The 14,365-nt window shown below is 42.6% G+C and overlaps 2 protein-coding genes across 3 annotated transcripts; one reads left to right on the forward strand and one right to left on the reverse strand.

The window, feature by feature from the left end:
• Window positions 1–138: 138 nt before the first annotated feature.
• Window positions 139–10,014, reverse strand: LOC118400472 (ubiquinol-cytochrome-c reductase complex assembly factor 2-like). Of its 2 annotated transcripts, XM_035797378.2 has the most exons (4): window positions 9,792–10,014; window positions 9,199–9,273; window positions 5,409–5,478; window positions 149–433 (listed from the first exon to the last, which is right to left on the reverse strand). In XM_035797378.2, the coding sequence occupies exons 1-4, from the start codon at window positions 9,927–9,929 to the stop codon at window positions 327–329; spliced, it is 390 nt and encodes a 129-aa protein (XP_035653271.1). In that variant the 5' UTR covers window positions 9,930–10,014; the 3' UTR covers window positions 149–326. The 2 variants fall into 2 exon arrangements, with proteins under 2 accessions (XP_035653273.1, XP_035653271.1); XM_035797380.2 differs by lacking the exon at window positions 9,199–9,273 and having other exon boundaries at window positions 139–433.
• Window positions 10,015–10,107: 93 nt separating this feature from the next.
• Window positions 10,108–11,364, forward strand: LOC118400473 (mitochondrial import receptor subunit TOM6 homolog). The gene is made up of 3 exons (XM_035797381.1): window positions 10,108–10,371; window positions 10,735–10,859; window positions 11,022–11,364. Exons 1-2 carry the CDS (start codon window positions 10,268–10,270, stop codon window positions 10,829–10,831), a joined length of 201 nt encoding a protein of 66 aa, XP_035653274.1. The 5' UTR covers window positions 10,108–10,267; the 3' UTR covers window positions 10,832–10,859; window positions 11,022–11,364.
• The last annotated feature ends 3,001 nt before the right edge of the window (window positions 11,365–14,365 follow it).

Consider the following 14,365-nt stretch of genomic DNA (forward strand, 5'->3'; position numbering starts at 1 on the left):
CAAACACTATACAGCCTCAAAACAAGGTTAACTATAAGTTTGATATCATGAATGGTCAGTCCTTGCATCCATAGTGCCGTCTATGAATTTGAGAATAGTTACAGTTCTGCAGCCCCATCCCTCAGCTTTTTACTGGAACAGGGGAGTCCGTTTTATTTTTTCTACTGCTGATTGCCACTTTAAAAACATTTCAGTCAGACTTTCTGTGCTCAGTCATTTATTCTGTATGTTACAATGGCCCTGCTAAAATGACGAGATCAAACATTATTCTTATTTATTTGGTTACTTCTAAAGTGGCTGAAGGGGAAAGAAAACATACAGAAGTGCTACTTGTTCTCAGGAGCCTTCTCAGGGGTGACATCTTGTTTGGTGGAAAATCGTTCCGTGAGAGTTTTCCACAAGCCCTTCTTCTCATCCATCTGCTGCATGTTACCTGAGGTGGAAGAGATGAGGGGTTAGAGAGACATCAGAACCAACCATGCATGTTCAGAACAACACCCTGTGGAGTTCCTTTAGCCTGGGTGCCAGCCTCCTGCTGACAGAGTGCAGGTGTCTAGACTGCAAAAGGGCCTCCAGGCTAGAGTGCCAGTCTGTTTCTCCTCTTGTAGAAAAAAGCTTCTCTGAACATGTTGGTATCCTCAAAGTCCACTAGATGGTGGTATGAGTCAGATTAACACTTCAGGTGTCTAAGACTGACAGAAGCAGACATGAAACATTAATACACTATATACACACAAAAGTATGTGGACACCCCTTCAAATTAGTGGATTCAGCTATTTGAGCCACATCCGTTGCTGACAGGTGTTTAAAATTGAGCACACAGCCATACAATCTCCATAGACAAACATTGGCAGTAGAATGGCCTTACTGAAGAGCTTAGTGACATTCAACGTGGCACCGTCATAGGATGCCACCTTTCAAACAAGTCAGTATGTAAAATTTCTGCCCTGCTAGAGCTGCCCTGGTCAACTGTAAGTGTGGTTATTGTGAAGTAGAAACGTCTAGGAGCAACAACGGCTCAGCCACAAAGTGGTAGGCCACACAAGCTCACCGATCGGGACAGCAGAGTGCTGAAGCATGTAGTGAAGAGTGTAGTCCCTGGTTGCAGCACTCACTACCGAGTTGCCCCTGCAAGCAACATCAGCACAAGAACTGTTCGTCTGGAGCTTCATGAAATGGGTTTCCATGGCCGAACTGCAGCATACAAGCCTAAGATCACCATGCGCAAGCGTCGACTGGAGTGGTATAAAGCTCACCGCCATTGGACTCTGGAGAGGTGAAAACGTGTTCTCTGGAGTGATGAATCACGCTTCACCATCTGGCAGTCCGACAGACTAATCTGGGTTTGGCGGATGCCAGGAGAGCACTACATGCCCCAATGCATAGTGCCAAATGTAAACTTTGGTGGAGGAGGAACAATGGTCTGGGGCTGTATTTCATGTTTCGGGCTACGCCCCTTAGTTCCAGTGAAGGGAAATCTTAATGCTACAGCATACAATCACATTCTAGACAACTCTGTGCTTCCAACTTTGTGGCAACAGTTTGGAGAATGCCCTTTCCCGTTTCAGCATGATAATGCCCCCATGCACAAAGCGAGGTTCATAAAGAAATGGTTTATCAAATAAAATGTTATATGTCACATACACATGGTTAGCAGATGTTAATGCAAGCGTAGCAAAATGCTTGTGCTTCTAGTTCCGACAGTGCAGTAATATTTAACAAGTAATCTAACAATTCCTCAAAAGGTACCTAATACACACAAATCTAAAGGGGTGAATGAGAACATGTACATATAAGTATATGGATGAGTGATGGCCGAGCGGCATAGGCAAGGTGCAGTAGATTGTATAAAATACAGTATATTACTCTCCACCCTCTGGAGAGCCTTGTTGTTGTGCAGTGTGACGGCAGTACCAGGCTGTGATACAGCCCAAAAGGATGCTCTCGATTGTGCATCTGTAAAGGTTTGCCGGGGTTTAGGGTGACAAGCCAAATTTCTTCAGCCTCCTGAGGTTGATCAACACACTGTCTGTGTGGGTGGACCATTTCAGTTTGTCTGTGATGTGTATGCCCTGGAACTTAAAATCTTCCACCTTCTCCACTGCTGTCCCTTCGAGATCGGTGTGGAAGAAAAACTGGCCTGACCTCAACCCTTATCGAACACCTTTGGGATGAATTGGAACACCGACTGCGAGCCAGGCCTAATCGTCCAACATCAGCGCCCGATCTCACTAATGCTTTTCTGGCTGAACCGAAGCAATTCCCTGCAGTGATGTTCCAACATCTAGTGGAAAGCCTTCCCAGAAAAGTGGAGGCTGTTATAGCAGCAAAGTGGGACCAATTCCATATTAATGTCCATGATTTCTGAATGAGATGTTCGACAACCATGTGTTCACATACTTTGTCATGTAGTAGAAGATCTGGTATTATTGAAGAGAAATAGGGAAGTATGTATGTCCTGAAATGTAATAGCATTTTGATTTGGGTTGGTTAATTTATTGCAACAAAACTAGACCAATTATGTTATATTCATTTAGCTCAGGGATGGGCAGTGACGGGGGCCTCAAAATCTGAACTCATCATGAGAACCCGCAGTGGCTTGCGGGTCTAATTATCCATACCCACACATGCAGTCACAGCTGGCCCTAGCATCACTTTAGCGGCCCCCCTCTTCACAGTGGGGGTATTTTTTTTATAGTTAATTTCCTGCAATTCTACTTTTGCCATAGGGTGGAGAATTTGTCTGCAGTTTTGAATATGATATCTGAGTGAGAGTGACTAACAAAATCAACGCCCTGGTCGGTAATTTGATTATGACTAATACAACTTTAGATTGCTGGCTAGACTAACTTACCAATCTTAAAAATGTTAGCTAATTGAGTGAGTCAGAAACCACGATTCCATCCACAGTTTTTATGCAAGTAAAGTCATACCGTATAAAGTCAAATAATGACAGAAGGGATGGAAACAGGAATCGATCAGATAGATCATTTGTTCGTTCAACATGGCGGGATCTTTTTGTGTAGGTAAAATTAATTGTGTGAGAAATGGCAGTGGAAACGGCTTCATGCGCAAATATTTATATACAGTGGCTTGCGAAAGTATTCACCCTCTTTGCATTTTTCCTATTTAGTTGCCTTACAACCTGGAATTAAAATTGATTTTGGGGGGGATTGTATCATTTGATTTACACAACATGCCTACCACTTTGAAGATACAAAATCATGTTTTATTGTGAAACAAACAAGAAATAAGACCAAAAAAATTGAAAACTTGAGCATGCATAAATATTCACTCCCCCAAAGTCAATATTTTGTAGAGCCACCTTTTGCAACAATTACAGCTGAAAGTTTCTTGGAGTATGTCTCCATAAGCTTGGCACATCTAGTCACTGGGATTTTTGCCCATTCTTCAAGGCAAAACTGCTCCAGCTCCTTCTAGTCAGATGGGTTCTGCTGGTGTACAGCAACTTTTAAGCAATACTACAGATTCTCAATTGGATTGATGTCTGGGCTTTGACTAGGCCATTCCAAGACATTTAAATGTTTCCCCTTAAACCACTCAAGTGTTGCTTTAGCAGTATGCTTATGGTCATTGACCTGCTGGAAGGTGAATCTCCATCCCAGTCTCAAATCTCTGGAAGACTGAAACAGGTTTCCCCTCAAGAATTTCCCTGTATTTAGCGCCATCCATCATTCCTTCAATTCTGACCAGTTTCCTAGTCCCTGCCGATGAAAAATATCCCTACAGCATGATACTGCCACCACCATGCTTCACTGTGGGGATGGTGTTCTCAGGGTGATGAGAGGTGTTGGGTTTGCACCAGACATAGCATTTTCCTTGATGGCCAAAAAGCTCAATTTCAGTCTCTGACCAGAGTAGCTTCTTCCAGATGTTTGGGGAGTCTCCCACATACACCAAACGTGTTTGCTTATTTTTCTCTTCAAGCAATGGCTTTTTTCTGGCCACTCTCCCATAAAGCCTAGCTCTGTGGAGTGTATGGCTTAAAGTGGTCCTATGGACAGATACTCCAAATCTCCACTGTGGAGCTTTGCAGCTCCTTCAGGGTTATCTTTGGTCTCTTTGTTGCCTCTCTGATTAATGCCTCCTTGCCTGGTCCGTGAGTTTTGGTGGGTGGCCCTCTCCTGGCAGGTTTGTTGTGATGCCATATTCTTTACATTTTTTAATAATGGATTTAATGGTGCTCCATGGGATATTCAAAGTTTCTGGTATTTATTTTATAACCCAACCCTGATCGGTACTTCTCCACAACTTTGTCCCTGACCTGTTTGGAGAGCTCCTTGGTGCCACTTGCTTAGTGGTGTTGCAGACTCTGGGGCCTTTCAGAACAGGTGTATATATACACAGAGATGACGTGACAGATCATGTGACACTTAAATAAAGTCCACCTGTGTGAAATCGAACTAATTATGTGCCTTCTGACGGTAATTGTTTGCACTAGATCTTATTTAGAGGCTTCATAGCAAAGGGTGTGAATACATATGCATACACCACTTTTCCATTTTTAATATTTTTCCATTTATGTTTTTTTTTCCATTTCACTTCACCAATTTAAACTATTTTGTGTATGTCCATTATATTAAATCCAAATAAAAAAAATAATTTAAATTACAGGTTGTAATGCAACAAAATAGGAAAAACACCAAGGTGATGAATACTTTTGCAAGGCACTGGAATAACCATCATATAGAAGTAAACATGTTGCCCCTCCCACTATGACTCGGGAAACCTTGTAGTTTATCAGGCTACAGATTAAATCACTTATGATGAACTTCACTGGGTGGTGAAAGTGCACGATGATCTTGATGCTTTTTTCCAACAAATATCGAGGGTCTGATTCTGGTGACAATTGATGCTTGACTGCCATTTGAAAAATATATATATATTCTTGCTCATTCATAATAACCTCATTATGTAGACTACCCTACAGGCACTGTATCTGCAAGCTGATGGCTAGTGCACATGTGCTGTGACCAGAGTTGGCACATTTGCTACTACAGACAGTTTGTGACAAAACTGTCAGTAGAGTTGCAAATGTGATGGAAACACATTGAACTTTAGATTTTTGTTCAGTACATGAAAACTTAAGCGAAAAAGTAGTTTGTGTACATAACATCATCAGGGACTGATTTGGACGTGCAAGAGGTCGGTTTGGTGGAAAGACCACTGGTGGAAAAATGTGAATATTCTAAAATCTGAATAAAGAATATATGCGCATGAAAATCTGTCGCAAATTGGATGGAATCCTAGCAAGTGACTGACATAAGAGAAACTGCTTGTGAATTGATCTGCGGGCCTACAAAAGCGCAGGCCACCAGTTGCCCATCCCTAATGTATCTGTATGCATAAATAATGAATGTGATGTACTTGGGACTATGTGTCCATACCTGTTGCTAATATCATTCTACATTCTTCCACTGTGACACCTGTAAAACTGGTATCTCTTGTGCGGGGGAACTGTGAACAGATATTACAGGAGTTAGAGGCAACGATAACCCTCATTGACACACAACTTCATCAATTGGCTTTCTCCCAGATCTTTCATAGCTGCTGCAACAATCAAATGCACGTGTAATGAACAGACATCGCTCTGTGTATGATCATTGCTGTGGACTATAGCTCTTGAAAACCCTTCTCCATATGTAGGGTTTTCAGCCATTACATTCCCCCACATTTGGCTCTGTTAAACTACAATTCCCACATTCTGTTTAACGTTTAGAAACGTCAATAATCATCGCTTTCTAAATGGTTTTCGAAAAGTGCTGATATGCCTCTTATCGTACATGTCAGCGAGAAAGAATCTTTCAAATAAAATAAAAATATATTTACTCTAGCTGTTTTGCAAAGATGTTGTGCTCCAGTTGATGAACTTCCTCTCCAGTTAGCTTACACATAGGTGTTCAGAGCACACTAGATAGCTAATTAGCACAGGTGGCAGCCTATGTCTTTACTCTGTCTATATGAAAGATATGTTCCCATAGTAGGGTGCTGCAGCACCCCCTGAAAAATCTGAATTAAAAAATATATTTATAAAATTAAAAAGTACTGCACTGGGCCTTTACTAGTATTAGCGGACCGATATAAACGTCTGTAGCGCAGGCTAAAAAATGTTTTCCGCATCTCCACTTTGGCCAAAAAGGTAGTTGTATATAACAGTATCTTGCAGGATTCAATAGTTAGAATTGTAAGTGTCGTTGTGTTGTAAGTGTTGTTGCTCTGACCCTTTCTCTGCGATTCTGGATACCATTAGAATGACAAAGAACAAACCCCTGTCCTCAAACATTTATATCAAAAGGTGTTATGGGCAAAGACACAAATCACCCCATCAAATTAAATATTTGTCTTGATCAAATAACAAAGAAAACAACCACTTTTTATGCAGTAATTTACCATCCTTACAAACCGCAATGTAAATGTACATTACTGTATTGTACATAGGTTGGTCATCTAGGTTTGTACCTATAGACTTGCCATCTCCATGAAGAAAAACAATGCACAATACAGTAATTCAGTACATTGAGATGTCAAGTGGTCTGTGATGTGGCTCAGTTGGTAGAGCATGGCGCTTACAATGCTAGGATTGTGGGTCCGATTGCCAGAATGAAAACGTATGAAAATGTATGCACTCACTACTAGAGGTTGACCGATTAATCGAAATGGCCGATTAATTAGGGCCGATTTCAAGTTTTCAATCGGTAATCGGTATTTTTGGACACTGATTTGGACGTTTTTTCTTTTTTTTTTACACCTTTATTTAACTAGGCAAGTCAGTTAAGAACACATTCTTATTTTCAATGACGCCCTAGGAGCGGTGGGTTAACTGCCTTGTTCAGGGGCAGAACGACAGATTTTTACCTTGTCCGCTCGGGGATTCAATCTTGCAACTTTACAGTTAACTAGTCCAACACTAACTACCTGCCTCTCATTGAACTCCACAAAGAGCCTGCCTGTTATGCGAATGCAGCAAGAAGCCAAGGTAGGCGCAGTGGTTAAGGGCGATGTACTGCAGCGCCAGCTGTGCCATCAGAGTCCCTGGGTTCGCGCCCAGGCTCTGTCATAACCGGCCGCGACCGGGAGGTCCGTGGGGCGACGCACAATTGGCCTAGCATCATCCGGGTTAGGGAGGGCTTGGTCGGTAGGGATGTCCTTGTCTCATCGCGCACCAGCGACTCCTGTGGCGGGCCGGGCACAGTGCGCGCTAACCAAGGTTGCCAGGTGCACGGTGTACCCTCCGACACATTGGTGCGGCTGGCTTCCGGGTTGGATGCGCGCTGTGTTAAGAAGCAGTACGGCTGGTTGGGTTGTGTATCGGAGGACGCATGACTTTCAAACTTCGTCTCTCCCGAGCCCGTACATGAGTTGTAGCGATGAGACAAGATAGTAGCTACTACAACAATTGGATACCACGAAAATTGGGGAGAAAAAGGGGTCAAATTAAAATAAAAAAGAAGCCAAGGTAAGTTGCTAGCTAGCATTAAACTTATCGTATAAAAAACAATCAATCATAATCACTAGCTAACTACAAAAGGTTGATGATATTACTAGTTTATCTAGCATGTCCTGCATTGCATATAATCGATGCATTCGCAAAAAAGGACTGTCGTTGCTCCAACGTGTACCTAACCATAAACATCAATGCCTTTCTTAAAATCAATACACAGAAGTATATATTTTAAAACCTGCATATTTAGCTAAAAGAAATCCAGGTTAGGGCCGCCTGGCTTGTTGCGAACTAATTTGCCAGAATTTTACATAATTATGACATAACATTGAAGGTTGTACAATGTAACAGCAATATTTAGACTTAGGGATGCCACCAGTTAGATAAAATACCGAACGGTTCCGTATTTCACTGAAATAATAAACGTTTTGTTTTCGAAATGATAGTTTCCGGATTCAACCATATTAATGACCAAAGGCTCGTATTTCTGTGCGTTATGTTATAATTAAGTCTATGATTTGATATTTGATAGGGCAGTCTGAGTGAGTGATGGTAGGCAGTTGCATGCTCGTAAGCATTCATTCAAACAGCACTTTTGTGAGTTTTGCCAGCAGCTCTTCGCAATGCTTCAAGCATTGAGCTGTTTATGACTTCAAACCTATCAACTCCTGAGATTAGGCTGGTGTTACCGATGTGAAATGGCTAGCTAGTTAGCGGGGTCCGCGCTAATAGCGTTTCAAACATCACTCGCTCTGAGACTTGGAGTAGTTGTTCCCCTTGCACTGCAAGGGCCGCGGATTTTGTGTAGCGATGGGTAACGATGCTTCGAGGGTGGCTGTTGTCGATGTGTTGCTGGTTCAAGCCCATTTAGGGACGAGGAGAGGGATGGAAGCTATACTGTTACACTGGCAATACTAAAGTGCCTATAAGAACATCCAATAGTCAAAGGTATATGAAATACAAATGGTATAAAGAGAAATAGTCCTATAAATACTATGTTAACTACAACCTGCGAATATTACCTTGGAATTTTGAAGTCTCATGTTAAAAGGAACCACCAGCTTTCATATGTTCTGAGCAAGGAACTTAAACATTAGCTTTTTTACATGGCACATATTGCACTTTTACTTTCTTCTCCAACACTTTGTTTTTGCATTATTTAAACCAAATGTAACATGTTTCATGATTTATTTGAGGCTAAATGGATTTTTATTGATGTATCATATTAAGTTAAAATATTCAGTATTGTTGTAATTGTCATTATTACAAATAAAAATAAAATAAACATTTATTTTTATTTAAAAATTGGCCGGTTAATTGTTATCGTTTTTGGGGGGGGGGGGTCCTCCAATAATCGGTATCGGTGTTGAAAAATCATAAATCCACCAACCTCTACTCACTACTGTAAATTGCTCTGGAAAAGAGTGTCTACTAAAATGGAAGAAATTAATAGACCCTTTCAGTTCACATAGAAATTTGCTAAATATTTCAAGAAACTGGAAAACATATGAAGCAAGTACTTTTATATTCCACAAATACTTTGAGATTAACGGTTTTGTAAAGAATTAACAGACTTAAATTACACATTCTGATCAACACTCAAATACATTTAGTTAAAAATAAATTGCACTGGGCCTTTACTAGTCCTGTATTAGCGGACCGATATAGACTTCTTCAGCTCGAGCAAATGTTTATTTTAATTTGGGGGGGGGGATGCAGTATAAGTGAATACTTACTCTTTCTCGGTATACATTAGTGTTGATTCGGGCCAAGCTTTCATATATTTGATCACACTTCTCTGGATCAGAGAGCTGTCAAGAAAAATCTGATCAGTTCATAGGGGGTTCATACAATATAATCTAGAAACTATCCACATACAGATACTGTTATATGGGATTGTTTTTAAGATTTAGAGGCTTAATCTGTAAAATGTCCTGCAATTTCAAAATAAGTGTTTTTGCAAAGGAGTAATGCATTGTTTCAAAATACGTCTAAACCCATCATGTTGATCATAGGTTAGGCTGCCTTTCATCCTCAGTCGTCAATTTACTAAACAGTAGCGGGGGTTATGGTTTTCAAATTAATTGTCTGTTTTTGTAAGTGAACCACCCCCCTGTGGTGCTGCCCTAACTGCATGATTGTCGTGTCTCACCACAACTCAATTACCTCTCTTGACTATAGCTCTATACTTTGATTTACATTGCTAAACATGTTTGTTTTGCATGCAACTGAAAGGTCGATATGGACGGATGCCCCATCATCCTAGCTAAATATAGCTAGCCACATTGGTTGACGTTCTCGTGCGACATTGTAAGTGGATTACCGCTACCTGTGTGTTTTCACCTTCACGAAAGGCATGTGTTACTCTCTGCCGTAGAAACGTTCCTAAATCACGGCCTTTCTTTGATTCGTCCCGTGGCCATTCTTCGCAGAGTTTCAAGAACCGACGGTACCGTGCTACAGACATGTTCTGTTATGCAACGCTAAAAACAACACGAATAGATAAAGATATAAATGAGTAACCTGAGTGTGGTCACTATCGGAGACCGTAGTTTTTTTAGGCCTGTTGTTGCTATCTCACATCCTTGGGGCGTTCTTAACCGCAACCCTAAACATAATTTATCCTTCCCTAACCTTTGCCCTTAATCATTTGAAATGTCGACTTCAATGGGATAGGGACGTCCCAACGATCCAGAATAGCATGGACTCTGGTGTATTTCGGTGATGGTGTTACGTGTCAATTCTTCCCCAAATTGGAAAACTATAATTTAGCATCAAGGCAAGCGCTCACATTAAACATTTAAGATGAGCGCAGCTGGGAAAAAGGCTATCGGGGCACCGGGTTATGGTGTCGTGGAATGGATCAGTACCGCATGTCGATTTGCTACAGATAGAAATGATTTCAGAAGGTATGGGCCAGATGGCTAAACATTCCTATTTCAAATGTAACGTGTTTCACGTATCATGTTAGCTAGCTAGCTAGCCAACTAGCTAGCTTCTTTGCCAAACATGCGCATGCTTTGCCCTTGGATATACCGGTATCAACAGCCCTGAGCTAATCGCTCAGCAGTCTGTTGCTAGCATAACATTATCTGGAAATTAGGAGGGTTTTGTGATTAAAAACAAATCCCCCCCCCCACACACACACAACTGAACTGTCATTGAGTCAACTTGTAACTCAATTAATGAATATGTCCAGTGGATTATTCAATAACGATCCAATAATTGTACATAATGATATGAATTCGTTGTTAATCGATCTGTTTCTGTAGGAACCTTCTGGTCAACTTGGGACTCTTTGCAGCTGGAGTTTGGGTTGCCAGGAATCTCTCAGATTTTGACCTGATGTCCCCTCAACCAATCATCTAGTGCAAGAACAGGATGGATATCGTGAGAGGTACAGGGCAGGCCATTAAACTCACATCAGAATTCATGTTTGAATGCTATTGGTATTACTGTGTAAATTACTTGTATTCTTTCTGTCAAATGTTTAATATTGGTTGTTGCCAGTTGAATGTGGAATTAACAGAAGAATCAATTTCTCATATTTTATTTTCAGGTGTCTCGGACCAAAATGTCAGTCATAAGGGACAAGATCTTGGGCTTGTTTGACATTGCAGGTGACTGCCAAATGACTTTGCATCATAAATAACATCTTGTTATTTTATTTGTAGGTCAGTCAGGTCAATTTACCTATTATTCATTAGGGTTTTGATCCTCTCGAACGTGGCCATTTACTTTATATTTACTGTGTTGGCACAAAATCATTGTTTGTTGGTGATAGTCTGGAAACTGGTGTGCCTGCCTGCTTAATACATTATTAAAACTGTATGACATTGCTTTCAGTATCTCAACATTTTATGTAATTGTTAACTTAATGCAATAAATAACCATGTAAATAAGTGCTTTGACGTTATTTGTATCTTTAAAAGTGCAAGAGAGAATTTAAACTGAGCTAGGTATGAATTAAATCAATCATATTGAAATTCTAAAAGAATGAAACAGTCAGGACACGCCCACTCAACCACAGTCAAGCAAATGGTGTGTGCCATGCTCCAGCTGCTGGTATCAACCAATGGTGTATATAAACCCTGGATTGCTGATGCTATGTATTGGCCAATGAGAGCCTTCGAAGCCACCGGTTGGTCATATGGCACTCCCAGAAGGAGCAGTCCTCTCAAAGGAATTAATGGAATTCTACAGTATTTCAATAAGATATGTAATGGGCAAAATTACATGATAATGACATATTTTACATGCTTGTACACTTACACTACTGTTTAAAAGTTTGGGGTCATGTAGAAATGTCCTTGTTTTTGAAAGAAAAGCACATGTCTTGTCCTTTTAAATAACATCAAATTGATCAGAAATACAGTGTAGACATTAATGTTGAAAATGACTATTGTAGCTGGAAATGGCTGATTTTTTTTAAATGGAATATCTACAGAGGCCCATTATCAGCAACCATCACTCCTGTGTTATGTTAGCTAATCCAAGTTTATCATTTTAAAAGGCTAATTGATCATTAGAAAACCCTTTGGCAATTATGTTAGCACAGCTGAAAACTTTTGTGCGGATTAAAGAAGCAATACAACTGGCCTTCTTTAGACTAGTTGAGTATCTGGAGCATCAGCATTTGTGGGTTTGATTACAGGCTCAAAATGGCCAGAAACAAAAACACTTTCTTCTGAAACTCGTCAGTCTATTCTTGTTCTGGGAAATGAAGGCTATTTCATGCGAGAAATTACCAAGAAACTGAAGATCTCGTACAACTTTGTGTACTACTACATCGCCTATGGGCACAAACCCACCGTCGCTTAACCAGACAGGACTGGAAAAAAGTGCTCTTCACTGACGAGTCGCGATTTCGTATCACCAGGGGTGGTGGGTAGGATTCTCGGTTATCGTCGAAAGAATGAGCGTTACACCAAGGCCTGTACTATGGAGTGGGATCGATTTGGAGGTGGAGGGTCCATCATGGTCTGGGGCGGTGTGTCACAGCATCATCGGACTGAGCTTGTTGTCATTGCAGGCAATCTCAACGCTGTGCGTTACAGGGAAGGCATACTCCTCCCTCATGTGGTCCCCTTCCTGCAGGCTCATCCTGACATGACAATGCCACCTGACATACTGCTCGTTCTGAGCGTGATTTCCTGCAAGACAGGAATGTCAGTGTTCTGCCATGGCCAGAGAAGAGCCCGGATCTCAATCCCATTTACATTTACATTTACATTTAAGTCATTTAGCAGACGCTCTTATCCAGAGCGACTTACAAATTGGTGCATACACCTTATGACAACCAGTGGAACAGCCACTTGCATCTAAATCTTGTTGGGGGGTGAGAAGGATTACTTACCCTTACTTACCCTATCCTAGGTATTCCTTGAAGAGGTGGGGTTTCAGGTGTCTCCGGAAGGTGGTGATTGACTCCGCTGTCCTGGCGTCGTGAGGGAGTTTGTTCCACCATTGGGGGCCAGAGCAGCAAACAGTTTTGACTGGGCTGAGCGGGAACTGTACTTCCTCAGTGGTAGGGAGGCGAGCAGGCCAGAGGTGGATGAACGCAGTGCCCTTGTTTGGGTGTAGGGCCTGATCAGAGCCTGGAGGTACTGAGGTGCCGTTCCCCTCACAGCTCCGTAGGCGAGCACCATGGTCTTGTAGCGGATGCGAGCTTCAACTGGAAGCCAGTGGAGAGAGCGGAGGAGCGGGGTGACGTGAGAGAACTTGGGAAGGTTGAACACCAGACGGGCTGCGGTGTTCTGGATGAGTTGTAGGGGTTTAATGGCACAGGCAGGGAGCCCAGCCAACAGCGAGTTGCAGTAATCAAGACGGGAGATGACAAGTGCCTGGATTAGGACCTGCGCCGCTTCCTGTGTGAGGCAGGGTCGTACTCTGCGGATGTTGTAGAGCATGAACCTACAGGAACGGGACACCGCCTTGATGTTAGTTGAGAACGTCAGGGTGTTGTCCAGGATCACGCCAAGGTTCTTAGCGCTCTGGGAGGAGGACACAATGGAGTTGTCAACCGTGATGGCGAGATCATGGAACGGGCAGTCCTTCCCCGGGAGGAAGAGGAGCTCCGTCTTGCTGAGGTTCAGCTTGAGGTGGTGATCCGTCATCCACACTGATATGTCTGCCAGACATGCAGAGATGCGATTCGCCACCTGGTCATCAGAAGGGGGAAAGGAGAAGATTAATTGTGTGTCGTCTGCATAGCAATGATAGGAGAGACCATGTGAGGTTATGACAGAGCCAAGTGACTTGGTGTATAGCGAGAATAAGAGAGGGCCTAGAACAGAGCCCTGGGGGACACCAGTGGTGAGAGCGCGTGGTGAGGAGACAGATTCTCGCCACGCCACCTGGTAGGAGCGACCTGTCAGGTAGGACGCAATCCAAGCGTGGGCCGCGCCGGAGATGCCCAACTCGGAGAGGGTGGAGAGGAGGATCTGATGGTTCACAGTATCGAAGGCAGCCGATAGGTCTAGAAGGATGAGAGCAGAGGAGAGAGAGTTAGCTTTAGCAGTGAGGAGCGCCTCCGTGATACAGAGAAGAGCAGTCTCAGTTGAATGACTAGTCTTGAAACCTGACTGATTTGGATCAGGAAGGTCATTCTGAGAGAGATAGCGGTAGAGCTGGCCAAGGACGGCACGCTCAAGAGTTTTGGAGAGAAAAGAGAGAAGGGATACTGGTCTGTAGTTGTTGACATCGGAGGGTTTTTCAGAAGGGGTGCAACTCTCGCTCTCTTGAAGACGGGAGGGACGTAGCCAGCGGTCAGGGATGAGTTGATGAGCGAGGTGAGGTAAGGGAGAAGGTCTCCGGAAATGGTCTGGAGAAGAGAGGAGGGGATAGGGTCAAGCGGGCAGGTTGTTGGGCGGCCGGCCGTCACAAGACGCGAGATTTAATCTG

The sequence above is a fragment of the Oncorhynchus keta genome, chromosome 21 (assembly GCF_023373465.1).
Source record: "Oncorhynchus keta strain PuntledgeMale-10-30-2019 chromosome 21, Oket_V2, whole genome shotgun sequence".
Lineage (NCBI taxonomy): Eukaryota > Metazoa > Chordata > Actinopteri > Salmoniformes > Salmonidae > Oncorhynchus > Oncorhynchus keta.